Here is a 23587-nt window from a genome sequence, read left to right on the forward strand (position 1 = left end):
CTATGTTGTGCGAAAGCTAGAGTGGCGAGTAGAGCGCGGAGGCAGAGAAGGAGCCGAGTGTCCTGTGTACAGCGCCGCCGAGTACTGCTGTGCGGACTAGTGAGGAGAGCAGGTAATGGCGGGGCCGTCACCTCCCGTTATGTTGGGGCTGGGTTCCTCCTTATGTCCTCAGTGTGTGTTGTGCAGGTGTCGGCGGACGCGTATGATATAATAAGATAATATACCGTATACGTGTAGTACTGTGTGCACAGGCACTGACCAGCGCTGTACGGCAGGAAGCTCCGCCCCCCGTCTCCATGGAGACCTGATGCGTCCTCACCGCACAGCATTGATTGACAGCTGTCATGTGTGTACAGTACCTTACAGTAACCTGTAATTCTACAGCAGCCTCACTGATCTATTACAGCAGGGGGCAGCACTGAGTGTGTTCACATAGTGACTAGATCAGCTGCGGCATTACACAGTGTGTCATGGATACTAGTGTGTACGCTTACATGTGACCAATGAGTGGCCCTGGTAACTCCCTTCCATCTTGTCATCCGTGTTTTCTGCTTGACATTAATCATGTGTGGAAATGTCAGTCCGATGATGAATGACATTAATGAAGGGGGTGATGATGATGATGATGACAATCTGGGGACGATTGGACAGAACCAGCACTGTCTTACAATAGTCCTTCAAGCTGTAACGTCAGACATGTCTCGCTATACCTGGGTTATGTTTTCTACTAAACAACTCCTAGCACTTGGATACCCGTGGACACTTACCTCTATAGCCATTCCTAACATTATGGTAGCCAAGAAATCCACTATGGCAAGTGGGCGGTCCTAGTTCTGTCCGCTGCTCCTGCTTCTACTCCTGATCCTTGCCCATTGACTCCCTCTTCACCCTGATTCCGAGCACCAGCCTTTGCAAATGTCTCTGGTATTGCCAATAATAATTCTGCAGAGGCAGCGATCACTCTTGGCCTCATGTTGGCGCGGTATACTTCCTGCTGTGGGCAACAGCCTCAGAATGCTCAGTAGAACTACTGCCAACATGTGGGTGTGCGCCGGACCAGCGATTCCTGCACAAGATTTATCTGAATACCAGAGATGTTGGAAAAAGCTGGTGCAGTCAGTCAGGGTGGGGGGTATTGGGAAAGGCTTATCAGCTTAATCCAGAGCACTTGATGGGATCAGGATTGCCTTGGGTGCACTTATTACCTAATATGCATAGTGAATTAAGGTGGCTAGTAACAGCCACACAGGTATGTACACTAGTCGTCATACATTCACACATGTGTGTGTCAAATCTATTAAAGCTGAGGCTACATATTGAGCTGAAAGCCAGGAGGGGATTTATCTGCAGGGAGATGTAACGGAGCCTTCTTTATATTTCCCATAGCTTTTTAAGCCACTTCTGGCTTTGGGATAAAGAAGTCACTGGAGTCCCATCCGCTATGCACAGACTGTAAAATGCTCAAAATCAGCACCAAATTCCACCCTGATTGTTTTCAATGGGAGGTGGAGACCAAAGCAGGACACTTTAAGTGGGACTTTCACCCACTTCTTCCAAGTCCAGCTTCTACATCATTTCATAGCTGGTAGGGGCTCCCAATTTTTAGACCCCCAGCAATCTGACACAAATGACATAATCTTTATCTATTACGTGCTCTTTATAGTACAGTGAATCTGCCCCATTACATTGTCGGTTTTATTGTAGACAATTTTACAAATTAGCACTTTGCAGTATGATGTGTTTTACAATTCATTCCATGTAAATGGAACCTGTCACCTGCAGTCAGCGGACATCATGTCATCGAGCTGAGCAGTTCGTTAGAGTTTTGTGGAAGATTTAGTATAGCTAAGTAATGTGTTTCCTTAATTTCTTGCTCATTTTGGAGTTAGGAGTCCAGTGGGCGGTCCTTCTTATTGATTGACAACCTTCCCTGTACAAGTGTACCTGAATGTATTGATTTATTGTTTAATTGTCTGTATTCTGGTGGTAACAGCCACACCATATAAACCATATAGCTCTATGGTGCTTTCATTCTTTTTAGTAGAACCAGATATGTTACATCTGGATATGGATCCTTAAACACAGGCACAATACCCCCAGTGTGAATGAAGGCTGATGCAGTTAGATGAATTTTGTCCTTCATTTATAGCAAGGGTAGGGAACCTTTGGCTCTCCAGTTGCTGTGAAACTACAACTCCCAGCATGCTCCATTCACTTCCATGGGAGTTCCAAGAACAGCAGAGCAAGTATACATGCTGGGAGTTGTAGTTTTGCAACAGCTGGAGAGCCGTACGTTCCCTACCCCTGATTTATAGGATTAGGATGTGACCCGAAGCCTCACTGCTAAAGACCCCTTTTCATGTATACAATCTAATACATTTACTGCATGTTAATTCTTACTTTCATCTCCAGGTTGTAAGCCTATACAGCATAATGGATCGATATGGAAATCTATCTGATGATGGCGAAGTGGATCACTCCTTTTTTGACAGTGATAGCGAGGAAACGAAACGTGAAAGTTTCAGTACATCAGGTCCCAGCATGTCTGAACACAAGCAAAATAAACATGATTCTGAATCTGAGGACAGTGAAAGAGTAGATGAACCGAAACAAGGGCCAAGTAATGGAGAGACTGAAGATCTCTCCAAGGAAGCCAAACAGAAGTCTCCAGAGCTGGTGTTGTCAGCGGACACCAAAAGACCCAGCAGTGCTGTCAAATCTGGTAGGAGTTCTGGACAAAGCTTGAGAATAGAAGCCACAATTCCCACAGGAATCCCCCAGATAAGACGAGACTTTGAGGATAATTACTACCCCGATGAAGATGACAGTAGTGAGGAGGAGAGTCGCAGCTCCAGAGCAAGACCTGCAAAGCAAACGAACATTGGGAAGAAGAGCACAGGAAAGTACAGCAGAGACTTTCCTTCTTCCATCTCCAGCTCCGATACAGAGTTTTCCGATGCGACATCAGACGATCACACCTCAAAATCCTATCAGTCATCAAAAGATAAAGCTCCTTTCTCTGTGCGTTCTCCTGAGCGCAGGTTATTTAGACCCTCCGTCAGAGACCTCAGGGACTATGCTGATGAGTCAGAGGACACCGTCACTGATGTGACCCCACTGTCCACCCCTGACATCAGCCCCATACAGTCATTCGATATAGCGGCTACCAGCGAAGCACTAAAAGCTAAAGTAAAGCGGCAAGAGAACGTCAGACAGGAGTCGTGCGGTAATTCCGTTTCTATTACTTTTCCACACTTTCGTTTCTAAATTTAATGCTATGGATGTGACATATCACTAGATATATATTACATCAGAAGAATTGTCTTGTAACTGGAAGTGATTTAAAATGTGGGAGTAAGAAATATAAATATAAGGGTTATATATTCACCTCGCTTGTTTAGTGAGTCCACCACATGCTTTTTTTTCAGAACCAGAGCTTGATGGCAAATCTGACCCGAAAGCTTTACAGGACGCCATGGACCTGAACCAGCTTCTGAAAGGTAAGCATGCTTCTACAGTCTTTATTAGTTTGCTCCACCCATTTGACTGCCATGTGGTGAAATGCAAGTTCCTGGCATCATTTTAAAGGGAACCTGTTAGGGCTATTTGGGTTTCAAAAACAGGTCTTTATGGACTGGGGTTTTAGTATCGCAAATAGCTCTGATGTAAAGCTATCAATATCAGGGAAAACTCCCCAAAAACCCTGTGTACTTACCTAGTGTCTGCAGCATTTGCTCAGTGGTACAGTGAGTGTGTGCACCTTGGCTTCAATTCATATGGGAGACACATCGGTTCCATGCGCAGTAAAGCCAAGGTATGTGTCACCGATCCACCGTGCAGTCTGCGTGAGCATCACAGTTCGGGCTAGTTCACACGGGGATTCCACGTGTGTACATTCCGTTGCGGCTTTCCGCTCCAGATTAGGCCCAAATGAATGGGCCTAGTCCGGAGGATGCTGCTGCGAGGCGGACGCCGCGGCTGAATAAGCTTTGGAATCGGCCTGAAGAAAGGGCAGCTCGCTTCTTTTTTCCGCTAGCGGAATAAAAGTACACTAGTGGTCTACATAAACCTCTCTTGTGAGGGGGCTGATTTTGAGGAGGATTCCACGTCAAAATTCGCCCCATCTTGCCCCATGTGAACTAACCCAACCTCTGCTGTGAGTGATGGGGAGAGGATAGGTCATTTATACATGATGCTCTTCATTTGATGAATTTGTGTGGCTTATTGCTCTCTGGTTTAGCTGTGGTTATTCCTAGATGAGTTCTCTTTACTGTAGTACCTACAGTTCATTGGCGCAGATCTAGAAGATTATAAATTCCATAAACTAAGTGAGCTCTTCTGTACGACCCATATTGCTACCAAAGTTGTCTATGGAGGTTGCACAGCTGGGTGCTGGGTTATAGTTACCTGTATGTGGTGACTGTGGTGAAAATGCTTGCATTGAAAGAGGACCTTTCATCAGATTGGGCACAGGCAGTTTTATATACTGCTGGAAAGCTGACAGTGTGCTGAATTCAGCGCACTATCGGCTTTCCCGATCTGTGCCCGGTGTAAGGCGCTATCGGTCCCGATACCGTAGCTCTTTACAGTAAGAAGGGCATTTCTGACACTTAGCCAGGGACTCCCTTCTGCCCAGCGGCGCCTATCGCGCTGTACATTGAGTGCGGGGAGGAACTCCCCCTCCCCTCCAGATAATACTCGTCTATGGACGAGCTGTGTGAACAGAGGGAGGGGGCGTTCCTCTCCGCTCCACAGTACAGCGCGATAGGCGCCGCTGGGCAGAAGGGCGTCCCTGGCTAACTGTAAGAAACACCCTTCTGACACTAAAGCGCTACGGTCCCGGGACCGATAGCGCTTTACACCGGGCACAGATCGGGAAAGCCAATAGTGCGCTGAATTCAGCGCACTGTCAGCTTTCCAGCAGTATATAAAACTGCATGTGCCCGATCTGATGAAAGGTCCTCTTTAATGGATACTTATACCTCATCTACGTTCATATGTTTGGAAGCACTACTAAGAGTCAGAACTACACATTTCCGTTAGAGATTAAATTTAAAAAAAAAAAAAAAAAAACTAGTTCCATGGGCAGAAAATATAAGAACATGGAAAAATCTGACTGGTTTGTACCCTCAGAAGTATATAATTCAGGAAGAAGAGTCATAAATGTGTCTAACTGTGTTTGTGGAGCTGTTCTCTGTATGAACAGGAGGTTACTGAAGGACATGCCAGGGAGCCACTTGATACCCGCCATGTAGTCTATGAGTGAACATACAAATGGACACTGCAATCCTCTTATATTATGTTGGTGTTTATTTGAAATTTTGGAGGTTGTCCATGAAGGGCTGATAATCTGCTAAAGGTAAAACCACACTAAGTCTTCCCTTATTTAATGGAGACCTTATAGCTTTAAGTTTGCCTCAAATTTCACCCTTTCAGTTCTCTTTTAAAGGGTGAAATCCTCTGTGAAAATCTGCAGTATCGATTGTCATGGTGCAAATTTTACGCAACGTGTGGATGAAATTTGTTTAAAGCGTAACTCTCATTTTAATTTTTTTTTTGTATTGTTTACTATTGTGTCAGAAGGTATTTGGTGAACATTTACTTAATTAACTTAGCTAACCTTTTCGGGCGGAAACCAAGCGGGCCCCATTATAGTTTATGATTTCCACGGGTAACTGCTCTTTAAGCAGATAGTGTGTCCATTTTTTAAGATACTTGTACATGTGAAGAGATCCACTTATACCCTATGAGGCAACATGTATGATGGTGTATATATATATATATATATATATATATATATATATATATATAATATAGTGGAACAGAAGCTGATGGGCAGGGCAGATGTAACCCATATCTGTAGCTCTGCATTAGCTCTGTGGTCATTGGATCTTTCACCCTGAGAACAGATTAGTGGATTATGTAATCTACTTTCTAGCTCTAATTCAGTGAAGGTTAAAGGTGGAAACCTATTTGCATGGCAGTAACTGATAGTTATATGTGGACAAGCTGGACTATAACTTGTTGACCTAAATGGGTTTTTCCAGAACTTTAATGGCTTAGCCTTACGAATTCTTGCTAAATAATAAAGGAGACATGTCACTTATCCAAGATCCGGCTTCCCCTTCAGTCACCTGATCAATGGGGATGCCTGTGTTGGACTTCACCAATCTGATATTGGTTGCCTACTATAAGGACAGGTCAACTATCAGAGGTCTGGGAAACCATTATTAATGGGCTGTATAGAGTTAGAAAACATGAAATATTATAATAGACATGTTCTAAAGCCTCCTGTCCTTGGGTGAATATGGACTAGAAAATCTGATCTATACATCAGCTGGATTTCCAGCCATGAACCCAGTCAGTAGGCCAGGACTCCTTACATCATAGTGTCCTGTGACACAAGGAATCCCTGTTTCCTCATGGCTTCTCTGCCCTGTATTATATAAAGACTGGGACAGTGGAGCCTCAAGGAGGCAGATCGCTATGATACAAGGAGTCCAAGTCTCCAGACCACATCACATTCAGTCTGGGGAATTTGGACACTATAAGGATTTTCTGGTTCCATCCATAGAATCGTTCATCAGTATCTGTGAGGTTACCATGGGGGTCCGATACCCTTCATAGATTAACAGTTCTGACAGCATCCAGGCACTGGCAGCTACTGCAGCGGATGGGGAGTGCGTGCAGTGCTGCTCTTATAGTAATAGGAGCGAGGCTGCAGTCACGTCCAATGTACCAATGTATTGCAGTGATTCTGGGGAATGCAACGTTCCTATGACTTGAATGGAGCAGGATGCACATGCTCCCCAGTGCCTGAAGCCTGCTGGAATAGCTGATCTGCACAGGATCCAAGTGTCTGAGCCCTACAGATCAGACACTAATGACTTATTTTGTAGATAGGTCATCAGTATGAAAAATGCAATTGGCGGTGATAACCCCCTTGGTAGTCTGTGTTACAATCCCAGTACCTTGTAGAGGTGATTCTACATTGTCTACAGTTATTCAGCTTTGGAGCCCCATTTTCGTGTGAATCGCTGTTCTGTTCCTATACAAATCAGGGTGGAAAGTCCTTTGCCTGGGACTCTACAGTCTATAGAAAATGGGGCTTAGGTTTATAACCAACTTACGGATTCCATATTATGACCATTGTGTGGATAAAAGTTTCTGTGGAGTCGTAAAACTTCAAGCAAACTACTGACTGTCTCCATACGGAGCTGTGCTAAAGCTTGTGCTTGTTGTGTCTTCCAAAGTAGTGGTTGTCTTGGAGCTTTTGGAAATTTGCCAAGGGAATTACTGTCTGACCTCAAAAGCTGGGCAAAGCAGATCTTCCAAAAACATGGCCAGGCGTTCCTCCTATAAATATATTTCACACTGTGTGGGGGTTATTATTTTATAACACACATTTCATCTTTCTGAGTTTTATCTTTCTTCCTCTAAAATGCTCCTCATGGATATTCATTAGGGTACGTTCACACAGAGGAAAATGGTGAGGAATTTGGTGTGGAATTTCAGCGCTGAAACAAAAGCTGCTAGCAATAAAAGGAACCCATTGAAGTCAATAGGAGGCTTTTTTTTCAGCGCTAAAATTCCACACCAAATTCCTCACCATTTTCCTCCGTATGAATGCACCTTTAGGGTTTCTATCACCCATTAAGCATACGTAACCTTATGTTCACTCCTGGTGAGTAGTGACCACCCTTTGTCCCCTCTGAACAGTGTGAACTTCAACCTATAGACTCATTTACAGGCTGTCCAACTCTTTAGAGTCATCCGCAAGTCATTGAAAGAAGAGCGGGATTGTAGCCTTATGTAATGCTTACCTGAAGACAAAAGCTTATTTTCCCATCTGGATATCAGAAAAATGCAAAAAGTTTAAGCAGGCGTGGGGGAACTAAGAAAGTTTAAAAAATAGAAGTTTTAATAGTTTAGCAAAGGGAATGAACATAAGAGAAGTCTAAATCAAAATTTGGTGTGACCTTTGCCCTCTGGAGTCCTGGACGGGATGATCTGTCCCCACAAAGCCCTGATCTCAAAATTGTCCAGTCTGTCTTGGATTACATGATGAAACAGAAGGATTTGATGAACCCTACAGTCACAGAAGATCTGTCCTTAGTTCTCTAAGATGTTGGGGACAACCTCCCTGCTGAGTTCCTTCAAATGCTGTCTACAGGTATACCGAGAAGACTTGATAGAAGGCAAAGGTCACACCAAATGAGATTAGATTTAGATTACTCTTCATGTAATTGATAAAAAATAATCTAGTAACACTTCATACTTGGCAGCATCCCCCACATACACACAACTACCTGCCTAAAACTATTGCAGAACACTGTACTCTATTGTTTGTGAGGATGTTCTTGTACTCAGATATAGGATATGTTCACACACTAAAAGATATTTTAGTAAATGTTCCCCATGTGACCATGGCCATATAAAGCGTGTTTGGGAACACAACCAGAACTATTTTTCGTAGAGGCAATTTATTTCCCTTTCCCAGTTATTGTTCCTTTCTTCTTTTATATCATTTTCTTGCGATCCCCTGATGGCTTTCTCTGGGTGTACATTAATGTATTGACGTCAGTGGGAAAACCATGCAGGACGACTGCCTATAAATCCGTGATCATCGCTGTACTTGTAGCTCCATAGAAACCACTCGAGGGAAATTTTCCTATTATTGGTTCTTTCCCAAATCCACAATTGTTGCACAGTCTCAGTAAGTACGTGCTGTTTTTGGAGCTGATTTCTGTGCAGCTCTCTTCTGTTTTGTGTGAATGGCCATATACATTGTCTAATCTTACTATGAAGTGCTATGGTTTGATCTGTATTTTGGGGTACAATGTCGTCCTGTACTTTGTAGATGCGTCATGTTGAATAAATACTGCACTGATATCATTCTGGAAATTACAGGTTTTCAGAGTATGTCTTTTAGATCTCTCTCCTCCTCCCTGCTGGATATACCTAGTAATCTCCGCTCCTGTGCTTCATGGTGGGCTGGTGACATGACACCCACGCTGAGAATCCGATAAACAGCTGCTATCTGCTCCAGTCGTGCTGCAACACCTTGGAGGCGAATGACCTGGTGCTACCAATAAGAACCAACACAGATGTTTATATAGCTGTTAGTACCTATATAAGATCTATGAATACATTTATATGCAGACACATCTATACAGATAACTATAAGTAGGTATATTGTAACCAAGTACATATAATGTGTATATGCGCTGCATAATCTTTTGAAGATCTAGAAATTTTTTAAAGTGCACCTTAAACTTTAAAGCAGTGGCGACATGTCCATAAGACAAGCTCACAAGTACGAGAGGTGAGGGAGCTGCGTGCCAGAACCCACCTCTTTGAGGTCAAGGCCCCATGTTGTGGAAAAGCAGCTTTTTTTTGTTGTTGCTGTTTTCCGAGCCAAAGCCAGGAATGGATTTAGCAGAAGATGGAAGTATAAGAAGCTTTCTATATTTTTTCCATCCCTTTTGTAGCCAAAAAAACGCAAGAAAATCTGCAACAAAAAAAAAAAAACAACAACTGCATTTCCGCAACGTGGATTGTTTCATGGTCAGCTCCTGTTCTCAAGGATTTGACCCTGACTGACCACCATGTGATAGTAGTGGAAATCCATCTGCCAATCCAAATCTCCACTGACATCTGTTGTCAGGGAATAGTCAGTAGGCCCCAATACACATTACGTGATTGGCTTGGATTGTGTAGATTTTTTTTTTTTTTTTCCTATCAGTATGTCTTTGTAGAATGGGAGGAAATCTGGGAGAACATACAAACTCCTTGCAGATGTTGTTCCTGGCGGGATTCGAACCCAGGACTTCAGTGCTAACCACTGAGCCACCGCGTTGTCCCCTACATACATGTAATGTGTATACACTGCTTTAATCTCTAATCTACGTAAAGCAAGTAAGATGTGATAAGGAAATCAAAGTTTTTACCTTTTCACAACCTCCAGCTCTTTGCATCTTTCAATAGCTCCTTTGATTCCGATACAGTTGTAATTTTCTTTCCAGCCCTCACAGACCAATATGCTAATTATGCACTATACTGTCAAGTGGGCGGAGTCAGGCTATCTCTTCCAGCGGGCCTGTTTACTGAATAACAGCTATGCTTGTTTTGTACCCTTATATAAAACTTTATATTAATCTGCTGAGCTCTTCCGGATCTAGGACATGCGGCTTGCAGATCGGGGAGCATTTTCACCTATGATCCGGTTCCTTTTCATATTTTTATACACTTTCTGAAGGAATTGCTAGTCATTAGAGACAATTTACATGCCGCAGAATTGTCTAGGACTCTTCTCTCTTTACTAATCACATTATTAGAATAGTGTTTTCTTGGCGTCTTAATGGAGCAGTTGGCATGTAAATAAGATTCATCACTCCGGACTGAACACCGTGTTTTTACATTGCTAATGGAGGCTTATTCTTGACACTTTGTAGTCTTCCTGAAAGCTACTTGCCTTTTTATTGTGATCCAGGGATGGCTTATAGAACATTATGTTAAATGCCCTTATGCTTGTCTGCAGTTAATGGCCTAACCTGGTGCTAACATCTTAGATGTGTCTAATCGTATCTTACACGTGATCTGTGCGGTTGGTGCAGCAGATGTCTCATTTATGTGGATTCAGGGGATTAAAGAGACATAAAGGACATCTAAATTAGAAAACTCAAGGTGTCTGTAGGCCTTAGGTTAGCCGACAGCTATTACTCTATTCTTCCTATAACACACATACATTTGGCTTGCTCTAGCATCTCCCCTCACCTCCTTCCATCATGGATTCCAGCGCTGCGGGTCTGCCTGCCGTACCCCTTGTCTCTGTGGCCTCTGCTAATGTGAAGGGTCAGAACACAGAACTTTATTTTTTTTCTAGTGTTCAGTCCCTTCTCTTTCAAGGTTATTTGAGGCAGCTACCCTCACAGATAAGGATTATAGCTTGCTACTATACCATGAAGTTGCTTTCCCTTCTGCGTATACGGTGTCCTATCCTTGTCCCACTCCCCTCTGCCAGTTATCTATATTGAATCTCTACCACCTCACCCCACCATTGCCTGAACACTGTTATGGAAAAACTTTGCCTGTCCTGACCTCGGCTTGTCCTTTGACCATGTCTCTGCCTGTTCCTTTGGTGCCAAATACCAATGTCTCATGAGACCTTCCTTGGTCAGTAGCCACTGAACTGAAACTACTTCTTCAGGTAGCAGCCTAGTGGTTCCCTCACCAAGCAATAATAAGCTATTGCACCATATAGAGCAGAGTTGGTGCACTTGGGTTGGGCCTTCAGCTCTTGCCACCAAGACCCCCACCATCTCCTGTTACACTAATCCATGCAGTGGGAATCGATCCTTCCGCTGCTATGACATCACCCATCCTACTTGAGCAGCAAGAGCAGTGCTCCCAGGACTGAAGGCCCGCCCCCAGTGCACCGACTTAATCATATGTATAGACCCCAAAGTTGTTTTTCTCCAAATTTACAAGAGTGACATACCTAACAACGGAATGTTCTATAACAATATTCTGTAATGTGCTTGTGACAGTGGAATATACTTGGGGCAAGTGGTAGACTCCCTTTAAAGGACAGAATCCAGGGGAACATTTAGGCAACACCCTCAAGTCAAATCTGTTGAGTGGGAGGGGAGCGATGTGCTGGCAGACACCTCTGGTGGAAACTTGTCTACCTTGTGTGCAAAGTATAGGGCATGTTAAAATCTAAATTGCCTGAATCTTCTTTCTGCCAACATGTGCCCCTAGAGAAAAGTCAGGACACCCTCATAAACATATATGTCCTAACTGGAGATTTATGTGGCATATAGTTAATCTATGTTCACTCGGTTAGGTGCCCTCACCACAGATTCCATATAAAATGGTAGACTAAAAAGTCCTGCCTACAAAATACCGGATAACATAAGACACCTGACAGCCCCCTTCATTGTCAGTAGGGTCCACAGAGATCTCTTTGATCCTACAGATCCGTCCCCGTCAGGTAGTTTGGTTTTTCTGTTCCTTTAGAGTCAAGGAAATCCTAATGGAGATGTCATGAAAGAAGAGAGATTTTCTTGGACTCCCTTTGAGGACCATGACGGTCATCCTCCCCCGGTCTAACATGGCTAGATTGTGATACAAGAGATATACATGGGCTTTAAGAATCCTTCATTAGGTTATTATGTGCACATTTACGCTCCATTATTGCATTGTATTGTATTGTGGTAATGATTTTCTAGACATATCTTGATGCTTCTTTATCTGCTTCCATTGTTAGTATTTATGGAGTGAGTCACATACGTGATTATTTCAGGAACATCATGTTTGTTGTCATAGACACCATTGCATCTGTTGGAGCATATCTAGGCAACCAGAGGCTTTTAGCTCGTCTCGCAGAGCATTATGGGACTTGTAGTTTATTGCATTAATAATTGCAGCATTTTGGTTTTATACCAGTGCTATAGAGTCAGAGTCGGGACCAATTTTGGCTGAAGTCTGTGAAAAATTGTTCCAACTCTGGATTCAGAAAAAAATGGTTAAAGCTGTTGTCAAGTGTGAACTTGACTCTATCACTCAGTTTCACTGTTTTGTTTTGTTTTTTCTGTCTTCTCTTCGCTTGCTCTCCGCTGGGGGTTTCTGTTCCCCATTCCGCTTGAAAAATGTTTAGAGAACCTGGCAAACCCCATTAGAGTCTATGGGGTCCGCAGGTAATCATTTTCTTTCTTTTTTTAAGTGGATAAGGTTTCCGTTTGTGGGGGGTCCCTAAGTGGATCCCCCAAATGGAAACCCAAATTCAGGTGCGAACCTAAGTAGTAATTAAGATAAGATAATCCTCTAATAGTCCCACTATGGGGAAATTCTGTAGTAGAGTAATGGACAACAACAGAGCCCCCTCCATCTGTATCCGTTCTATTGGCGCCAATGTAAAACACGTGATGGAAGACTTCATGTCTGCACAACTTTTTCAAGATTTCAATCGTGTATTTTTTCCATGAGGCTGAATGCAGATGGACAATAGACAGGGGGCTCCATCTGCATCAATCACTTAATGTCTGTTTCTCTCATCTTATGATGGATGAGGGCAACAGACATTAAATTACAGTAGTGTAAAGCCACTCTTGTACAAATATCCAATATACAGAGTGGCCATAATATAACCTCAGGTGTTTGGAGTCGTGTGTAGGCTGACCCAATGGACGGAATTTACTGAAAATTTGTATGTGTACTAATCAAGGCATGGGGAAATGGACGGCATGAAACAAATTAAAAAAAAAAAAAATACGAAAACTCCCCACCAGGGGATAATGTGGCGCTGTACAGTGAGCGCGCGGCGCAAAACCCATCTGTCGATACTTGGGGATGTCCCATTTGGACCACCGACTAGCATGACTGTTCAATGTGGCCGCCATCATGCATGGTGAGCATGGTCATCCTATGCAGAACGTGCTCGACGCTTGCGTGTAACGTCTCTGGTGAGATGCTGCGGACTTCCAATTGATGCGGTCTTTGAGGTCAGGCAGGGTTTCGACATTCCCCCGATAAACACGCTCCTTCAAATGTCCCCACAACCAGAAATCACAAGGAGTGAGATCCGGAGAGCGCGGGGGCCACACTGTAGGGAATTAGCGGCTCAAAATCCTGTCATCGGGAAAATGTGCACGAAGAGCGTTCTTCACAGGATTTGCGATGTGAGGAGGGGCTCCATCCTGCATGAAGGTGGTCGTCTGCAGACACTGCCGCTGTTGGAGTTGGGGAACGACCACTGTTTCCAGCATTGTCCGGTACCTCGCTACTGTGACGGAACAGGTGGCAACCCCAGTTGGGCCCAAATCTTCTAAAAAGAACGGTCCGATCATGAACGATGAGGTGAACCCACATCAAACGGTCACCTTGGGCGAATGCAGCGGAACCCCCTCGAGCGCTCGCGGGTTTTCAGTGGCCCATATGCGACAGTTCTGTGTGTTGACCGTTCCATTCAGGTAAAAATGCGCTTTGTCGCTCCACAGGATATTCCATGGCCAATTGGTATCCACTTCCACTCTGACCAGAAACATTAATGCAAATGTCATGCGGGTGTCACTGTCACGAGGAAGCAGTTGGTGATGATTTTTAGGGGTTTTTTTTTTTTTTTCATGCCGTCCATTTCCCCATGCCTTGATTAACACACATACAAATTGTCAGGCAATTCCGTCCCTTGGGTCAGCCTGCGCACGACTCCAAACACCTGAGGTTATATTATGGCCACCCTGTACTTTCCTCATAGTTTTCTAAGTCTCTGCTTGCTGTCATTCATTCTAGTTACTTCCAGTGGATAAAATCGGTCCTTGGTCTTATTATGGACAATCCATGGTCATGTGATGGACACACGGGTGCACAGCTTGTTACAAGATCCGCAAACCATGGGCAAGATCTACGTGGATATAATATATGTACTTATAGGTTAAAGTAAATCTTAGTGAGTTTCGGTGCGAACAGGGACCAATGTGTGTGATGACAACCTTTGGGTAGTGTAGCGGGTGCAGATGCGCTGTGCCATGGAACAGATTTGGGGCAACTACAAATGAACGGCACATGCTTTTTATATCCTTTCCTTTCAGGTAAATGCTCTATACAAATGAAACGTCTATCATGGTTGTTTCATTACTGTTTACTTTTTCTGCAGCCTTTATGCATCTAGATAAGAAGGATCAGGAAAGCTTTACTCTTGATCAGCCGGCATTCCAACTGAAGAAGAACTACTCTTTCACTAATGAAGAAGTGAGACAGATTGATCGAGAGAACCAGAGACTACTCAAGGAACTATCCAGACATGCCGCAAAATCTAAAGGCAAGAGTTTAACTCCTAAGAAACTGAACACGCCTCCTACCCGCCTCTACCACAGCGCACTTAATCGCCAGAAGGAACAGCAACGTATAGAAAGGGAAAACCTGGTGAGTGCTGTTGTATAATTACAAGCATCCAATTAATACAATTAAGGCTAAGGCCTCATGTAGCGGGCCACAGAGAAAAAGTGCAATAGGAAAAACCACATCAGAAATCAATCATGTTTTTTCCTGTGGGGCATTTCGCAAAGTGTCTGCAGAGTAATTTTTGCAGACTTTCTGCTTCAATTATACCTATAAGGAAACCCCCAGCATTTCTGTAGTTGTAATTGATATTCTGCAATTTCCAAAAACGTGACTGTTTTGGAAACTGCATCACTTCCACTGTGCATCTTTTTTGCATTGAGTCTCATCCTCTTTGCCTTCCACCATTGGAAAGAATTACTATAGCTTCACCTAGAAAACAGGAGTGATTTACATTTGTGCTTGGAGAATCTTTCATTCTTTGTCTACGATTCTGAAGAACAAATTACCTCATGTTGTAATTTTCACATTTGACATAAAGGTCAGGGTCCCACGTAGTTTAAACGCTGCAAAAAGGCCAGCAAAAACACAGTGTTTTACAATAACTACAAAGCAGATGGGATTCTGGCTAACCTTTATGGCCACCTACTAATGAAGCAGTGCAGATATAATCATCTATTTATGCAGATGCAAATCAGCCTCAAGCATATTGGGGATCAGGCTAATTTACCAGACTTGTCTACAGACTACTGAGATGTAGGGGGCCACACGGTGGCTCAGTGGTTAGCACTGCAGCCTTGCAGCGCTGGAGTCCTGGTGTTCAAATCCCGCCAAGGGCAAAAAACCCATCTGGAAGGAGTTTGTATGTTCTTCCCGTGTTTGCGTGGATTTCCATCCCATATTCCAAAAGACATACTGATAGGGAAAAATGTACATTGTGAGCTTTATATGGGGCTCACAATCTACATTTAAAGAAAAAAAAAAAAAAAAGACTACTGAGATGTAGACAATGTCATGGGCAGACATTGGGCACTAATTCTCTGTATTGCTTCATCAGTTTGTGGTGACAAAGGTATGTTTCTGCCCCTATTAAAGGTCTTGGTACATGGTACAATTATTGGGTAGGCCTGACAGATTCCCATTAATCTTATATAAAGGAATACCTCAGTATCTGAGAGCATATCTTAATTTTTTTCCCCCAAAAACACCATAAGTATGATCTCAAAAAACTAAGGCTGGGTTCACATTGGTGTTCGATATTCCATTCAGGAGTCTGCATGGGGACCCCCCCAAACGGAATACCGAACGCATTGGCAAGCAGAGTGCTTATGAAAGCACAAGGACCCCATGGACAATAATGGGGTCCGTGTGCTTTCCACGTGATGTCCGCATGAAACATGCGGGCTGAAAAGTACTTCACGATCTACTTTCATGTCGGCATGACTCATGCAGACAGCATGCAGAAGGCAAACGGACACCATTATAGTCTATGGGGTCCGTGTGTTTTCACTGCTCACCACTTGCCAATGCGTTCGGTATTCCGTTCAGGGGGGTCCCCATGCAGACTCCCCAAACGGATTACCGAACGCAGATGTGAACCAGGTCTAAGCTTCATCTAAAAACGGGAATATATTGTATATTGCATCCTTCTATAAGCAATGTACACATTAGAGCTTGGAAAATTGAAAATGTAATAAATAGGTTGAACAGTAGAGGGCACCATAGTATCAGAGCAACAAATACCTTAGCTGCCGCTCATACAATACTTGGCATGCCTGTCTATGTAATGGAAAGAATTATATTTCATCTATACAGTGCTTAGAGTAATAGGAATACACATGGATTGGAATAGTTTTGCATGCGGTCACACTATGAACACGATATTAGTTGGATTTTTTTTTTTTTTTTGTTTGTCTTGGATAACTGATGTTTGAGAAAATGAAATCTAGTGAGCCGCCATTGTACAAGATCTATGAAGACATAATGGATTTGTACACGGCGAGTCGAGAGATCCTTAATAGTTTTCTGTTCAGTAGCAACTTTTAAGGATTCCCTGAAAACGCACCTGTTATAACCGTGTGTATTGTACATGTAGTAAGTTATTTTATGAGCAACTCGAGGCTCAAAAGGAAAAAAAAAGCCTTAAACAGGACGTCTGCCTAAGCTCCAGGTCAGACTTTGCAATTTTGATGCAGTTTTATTCTGCAGCGTTTATATCGATCCCCTACTTTCTGTTATGTGGCAACTTGAATCGTAATGACATTAAAAGTCTGCCGCACGTTTCGTTCTGGCCTCTCTGACCACATTTATACTTGTACTAGTCATGTGATGGGGCCCAATGGGGGCTGATTTATTAAAAACTAACTTGGTTGCCCATTAGCAACCAGTAACAGCACAGCTTTCATTTTGTATTCTGCTTCTGAAAATTGAAAGCTGCTCTGTGATTGGCTGCTATTTGCAACTAAGAACATTTTGCTTTTAGACCATTTAATAAATCTGCCCCATTATTTGTATTTTCCTGTTTAATCCTTGAAATCATAGACCGTTTCTAGACGTACAATGTGGAAGGACACACGTGTAAGTAAACGCCGCTGCAGCAGCAGCCTTGTGAAAGTGACATTTAAGAAGGATGTCATATAAATAAGTTGGAACAGGTGGGACAGTCAGCTGTCAGGGGTCCAGCTGTCTGAGGCCACAGTGATGCAATGAATGTGCGTCTACAGCTCCCCATACGCAGCTTGTGCCCGCTATGATATGTCATAGATGCCAGCTTCAATAGAAAGAGCAGAACAAGAGGCATTGTGGGACGTGTGCACAACTAGTAGTCAGTCCCATCCCATATTCCTGGTCATTCCTTTTAAATAGTGACAAATTATCTCATTTTCCAGACTGAAAACTATAGCAATAAAATAAAACTGCACCCCATTCTGTATCTTCAGATGGACTGTATTTTTGGACTGTTTATATCCAGTTGCTTTATACTGCAGCAACATTTGCCACAGCGCAGTACACACAGATTTTTATTTCCCATTGCCCTTCTCCCTGATGTAATAACGCCAGCACAATACAGGAAATATAGACACCAGGCCAGATCTCGCTGTATGTTCAGGCACGACACTGGTGTAGGTGGGTATAGTCTTCCATCATCTTGTGGTTGCTGCACCCATCTGGCGTTTTTCCTAGCGCTCTGAAGTCAGTAGGCCAAACCACCGACTCCTCTATTTTTACACAGTCCGACTCCTGTTCTGACTCCCGTTTTTTTTCAGCAGAGTCTCCAATAGAGATGGAGTCGCTGAGGTTACAGGGATTCTATCATTAAAATCACATATTTTTTTTTTCGATGACATGTTGGAATAGCCTTAAGAAAGGCTATACTTCTACATTTAGATGTCTTCGCCACCGTTCGGTAGAAATCCCGGTTTTCGTCTGTATGAAATTGAGTTCTCTTGCAGCACTGGGGGAGGTCCTCAGCACTCAAACAGCAGTGGCTTCGTCCCCAATGCTGCGAGAGAACTCTCCAGCGCCACCTCTATCATCTTCAGGAATGCCCTCTCCCTGTGTCATCTTCCGTTGGGTTCTGGGTTCCAATCTTCTAGGCCTCGGGCAGAGCAGATTGCGCATGCTTGCGGCCACAAGAAAAATGGCTGCTTACACAGTAAGCTGTGTAAGCGGCCATTTTCTTGTGGTCTGTGGGCATGCGCAGTCGCCTCTGCCCGAGGCCCGATGGCAGAGCAGTCTGCACACGCGTAGAAGTTTGAAGCCAAGCGCTGGCAGAAGGCGCAAGGAGAGGCCATTCCTGAAGAAGATGAAAGTGGTGCTGGAGAGTTCTCTCACAGCACTGGGGACCAGTGCTGTTTGAGTGGTGGGGCCCGCCCCCAGTGCTGCGAGAGAACTCTTTTGCATACAGACAAAAAACGGAATTTCTATCGAACGGCGGCCTGGAGAAGACATCTAAAGGTAGGAGAAGAATAGCCTTTCTTAAGGCTATTCCTACATGTGATCGAGAAAAAAATGTAATTTTAGTGATTGAATCCCTTTAACTTTTCCTTTTTAAAAAGTTAAGACATGAAGGACAATAAGTCTCCATATTTGCCTACTCTTGTATATATATTGCTTCTCGTTCTTCTTGCTGAACAGATTAAACCTTTTTCCTGTGGTGTCTCACTTGGCTGATCACCTGTGTAGGAGTCGATCATCTCGACATCCTTTAGGGCTTTGCTGTATCCTAGATCTTCATTAGGCTCACATTATTTAGTGTATGTTAGTAACCTGGTGAGAAGTAATTCAGTTATGAGATATATACCGGTCATAGGATTTATAGCTACGAACATAAAAGGTGACAAATGCTGTCCGACCTGGATTTGTATAGATACAGCCTACTATGTAAACCATTCTAGCCAGGGATGGGAAGTCTTAATCAGTAATAAATTTACGGACTCTGGTGTTAAACTAAAATGATTATTTTTAGTTATTGTATAATTTAATTATAGGGAGAAAAGTTATTTCGTTCTTGGTGAAACTGTAAATAAATCGTTCAGGGTCTAGTGACATGTAACATGGTGGAGATGACTACAATCCTAGTCCTACTATGTCATGGCTGGTAACTAAGGTTTTTGTCTTTTAGGCTTTGCTGAAGAGATTAGAGTCAGTAAAACCAACAGTAGGCATGACCCGCTCGGAGCAGCTACTGGACTACCAACGGCAAGCTGGATACTTGAGCTCTACAGCAACATCCCCAAGGCCTGGGAAGGCTTCTGTGAGCCGTCTCAGCCATGCATCATCATCAGGCAAGTACTTCTTAAGCTCTGTGGGGCATTACATAATAAACATAGCTCCGTCATTCCTGCACTAGTCAACTCAGAAGCAAGAGTTGTGTTTGGGGTCAGACTCCTTAAAAGGGGTTTTCCAGACTTTCAGGTCATTCAGTGAATAGCACGAGGGTTCCAACATTTGGGATCCCTGCCAATCACCTGTTTGAAGACATCACAGCTGGTGAGTGCTGCAGCCACTTCAATGAAAACCAACCATAATACCCTATAGTGTACAGCCGCTGTGCGGTATTGCAGCTCCGCTTCATTCACTTAAATGTGATGTCATATGAATTAGACATAAATTAGATAGGAGAGAAATCCAGCATTCACGGACAAGAAGATAGTATAAAACTTTTTCACTTTATTTCTTCATGTAAAAAATTTGCATTCCATGTTCATAGAGGTGCTGCATCGGCGGATCAAGCGTATCGCTAATAACAGTTGCTACGCGTTTCAGGACATAGTCCCTTCCTCATAGTCCCAGCCATGAGGAAGGGACTATGTCCTGAAACGCATAGCAACTGTTATTAGCGATACGCTTGATCCGCCGATGCAGCACCTCTATGAACATGGAATGCAAATTTTTTACATGAAGAAATAAAGTGAAAAAGTTTTATACTATCTTCTTGTCCGTGAATGCTGGATTTCTTTCCTAATTTATCAAGTCTTCACTGACCGAGGGAGTCCATCGGTGTCCGTGCATCTCGGCTAGAGGTATCAGGTGATTATTGACAAGCTATTGGGTGAGCTGGACTATATTTTTTATCTATAAATTAGATAAGTTAGGTATATTTCACTTCATAGGAATTCAATCACTAGCTTTTTTCCATGAATTAGAGATCTTTACTGCTTTTATCTGACCATGGCTGTCAGCCGTTTGTGAAGGGCTCAAGCTGTGGAAAAAGAGACATCAGAGTTGGTGCTTTGGGCAACCGATTCCACAGCCCTGTTTCTCTCCCTTCTAGTTGGGTTTGGATTATTTGTACATTTAAGGGATCCTAACATTGAATACCCTTTTTTTCTGACTAACACGAAGGAATAGCCTTAAGAAAAGCTATTCTTCTCCTACCTTTAGATATCTTCTCTGCGCCGCCGTTTGGTAGAAATCCATTTTTTCATCAATATGCAAATGAGTTCTCAGTAGGCTGTATAAGCGGCCATTTTTCTCGCGGCCGCTGGCATGCTCAATCGGCTCTGCCCGAGGCCTAGAAGATTGAAATCCAGGACGGAAGAAGACGCAGGGAGAGAGGGCGTTCCAGAAGAAGACAGAGGCGTTGCTGGAGAGTGCTCTCGCAGCATTGGGGAGGCCCCCAGTGCTGCGAGAGAACTCCTTTACATACCAAAGAAAAAACGGATTTCTACCAAACGACGGTGCGGAGAAGACATCCAAAGGTAGGAGAAGAATAGCCTTTCTTAAGGCTATTCCTACGTTTTAGTCAGGAAAAAAGGGTATCCAATGATAGGATCCCTTTAAACAGACATTCCATTGAGTCAGATTGAAGCTGTGCAATATTTTATATTCCCTTTAGGTGGCGCTGCTTGGGAATTGAGTAGCAAGCCACATTGTCATTAGCTTATCATGGGGAGAGTACTTACTTTCTATACATGCTAATATTTTTACAAAAATATTTGTATCTTTTAGGTGGTTCTCGGGTATCAAGTGCCAGCAGTCGAAGTAGTCGCATGGGAAGCAGCGCAGCTCTACTTCGACCCACCAAGACCAGCAACGTCCGAGCAGCTTGGATGTAATGACCCAACCAGACATATTCTTAACGTACTACAATTCCTCAATTAAATTATTTTGTAAATCACGCTTCCTGCTGCTATGGTGAAATTCCTTGTCTTAATGAGTGAACAGTATGATGTGGTGTAAGGTTTATTTATATTGTTTTTATACATATATTTTGATAAAAATAAGTATATTCTTGCCGAATGCACTTATGGGAAGGCAGCCGTTACCTTGCCTGTTGTATTGAAGATTATATTGTGTTTCCCTGTTAATCCTGAGACCTAAAAATGGCCGTGTATGGATCTGCTACATTCCAGCTGTTTTTATATTTTTCTTGATATTGTAAAGTTCTGATTTACCTATTTTATTGTATTCTGATTCATCTTTGTATGCTTTCTACTCTTTGAATAGTGACTTGTATTACATAGGAAATCTCAAAGTGAGTTATTCGGTTTGTAAAATATATTTGTGCCACATTTCAGGCTACTCTGTATTATAGGTCACACTGTCAGGTTCCCTAACCAGGGGCGATTTAGGAGGACATGCTGAGTTTTGGAGATATATAGTTTGATTCAATATTTTAATATAAGGAGCTAAGGTATTTCTGCCTGGACTCCTAAAGAAAACCTGAGAGTCCTGCTTTTCCTACTAACACATAATGACCCTTAGGCTGAATTCACACGGAGTAAACTGGCGCGCAATCTGGCATGTATACGCGTGTCAGAGTTTGTGCGGTCAAAAAAGATCCCATTGATTTCAATGGGGGTTACGATCGTATACAGCGCGTAATTTTGCGCCCGCAAAATTACGTGCACAAAATCACGCACCATATACGATCGTAACCCCCATTGTAATCAATGGGATCTTTTTTGAGCGCGCAAACTCTGACACGCATATACGTGCCAGATTGCGCGCCAGTTTACTCCGTGTGAATTCAGCCCAAGTGTGGGCAGGAGAAGTTAGGCTTTGGGTATTAGCACTTAAACAGACTTTTACATAAAATTATAAAGCGAGTTATAGAAAACTATATGTCCCTGAACTTGGCACCTTCCCTTTATCATATACCACTATCAGATCAGGTAGTTGGGAAGACTTGACAGACTCCCTTTAAGGAGAATTGATGGCACTTCGACAAGGAGCACATAGGCTGACATAATACGTATAGTTCACAGGTACAATGCTTCCTCTCTAAAACATTAAAGCCTATTAGATTTGCCTAGCGTAATCTTGTAATTAAGCTTTATAACAGAGTCCATATACTTTTGTCATGCAGTAAATACTTTACAGTAGGGGTGGGCAATTAATCGAAAAATAACCAAAACCGAATGTCAACTGGGATAACAGATGTGAATTTCTGCAAATATGTGAAACCGGCAGTTTCAGTCGGGCCAAAAATGTCTGAACCAAAACTGTAGTTATCATCTTTTGACCCCAGAGTATAACTAGCGGAGGTGCAAAGGAGGTGATAAAGCATTTCAAAAAACCAGTTACTCACCTCTCCTGGGCTCGGGCGTGGCTCCCTGTTCTCTTCGGGTCTTCTGACTGACTTCAGAGGCCTTTATTTGGGTCGCAACAGTCTCTTGGGTCATGCAGCTTCACAATGCCACGTGATGGCTAAGGCCCCATCACAAGCCTCAGCGGTCCCTGATGTCAGTCAGAAGGCCTGTAGAGAACAGGAAGCCATGCTGGATTCCAGGAGAGATGAGTAAAGTATATATATATATATTTTTTTTAATTAAATGTGTGATCACCTCCACCATATTACCAGGCAATCCTCACAAGACAATTTTGCGAGGTTCGCCCAATTCATACTTTATAAGCAACTTAGTTTTAAAAAGGGCTTGATCTAAATAATCACCATTAATCGTAATTGGGGTAAAATGCCTACATAATTGCCCTATTTTACAGTGTTTTACTAAGTGACAGGAGGATTTGTTGTTATGTAAAATAGTTCATTCTAGGCATTTTTTTTGTTAAAAATGAATTTCTTAAAGGGGCTTTTCATTTAGAGTGATGATTTGATATGTCCTAGGTGCAAGTAAGGAAATCACATTGGTGTTGTGTGCTATATTGGAATGCCATGGATTTCCAGATTGAAAGGGCATTCATAAAGTGGTTGCCCAGTATTTCATATTGATTGTGTTATTAGGGTAGGTCATCAGTATCCTTGGTGGGAGTCAGACACTGCACAGAGTACGGGCCTGTC

General features: G+C 43.1%; 1 protein-coding gene across 1 annotated transcript; it reads left to right on the forward strand.

Moving 5' to 3' along the window:
• CFAP97 (cilia and flagella associated protein 97) lies at positions 1-22040 on the forward strand. Its single transcript, XM_075259228.1, has 6 exons — positions 1-112; positions 2413-3226; positions 3429-3500; positions 14657-14925; positions 19466-19628; positions 21295-22040. The coding sequence occupies exons 2-6, from the start codon at positions 2434-2436 to the stop codon at positions 21399-21401; spliced, it is 1404 nt and encodes a 467-aa protein (XP_075115329.1). The 5' UTR covers positions 1-112; positions 2413-2433; the 3' UTR covers positions 21402-22040.
• Positions 22041-23587: the final 1547 nt, after the last annotated feature.

Source organism: Leptodactylus fuscus, chromosome 1 (genome assembly GCF_031893055.1).
Source record: "Leptodactylus fuscus isolate aLepFus1 chromosome 1, aLepFus1.hap2, whole genome shotgun sequence".
NCBI lineage: Eukaryota > Metazoa > Chordata > Amphibia > Anura > Leptodactylidae > Leptodactylus > Leptodactylus fuscus.

Bases quoted from the DNA above. Each gene is read 5' to 3' on its own strand.
- CFAP97 (XM_075259228.1), top strand. From the start codon at position 2,434: ATGGATCGATATGGAAATCTATCTGATGATGGCGAAGTGGATCACTCC. The intron at 3,227-3,428 runs GTAATTCCGTTT...CTTTTTTTTCAG, and splicing joins CGTCAGACAGGAGTCGTGCG to AACCAGAGCTTGATGGCAAA. The intron at 3,501-14,656 runs GTAAGCATGCTT...CTTTTTCTGCAG, and splicing joins CCTGAACCAGCTTCTGAAAG to CCTTTATGCATCTAGATAAG.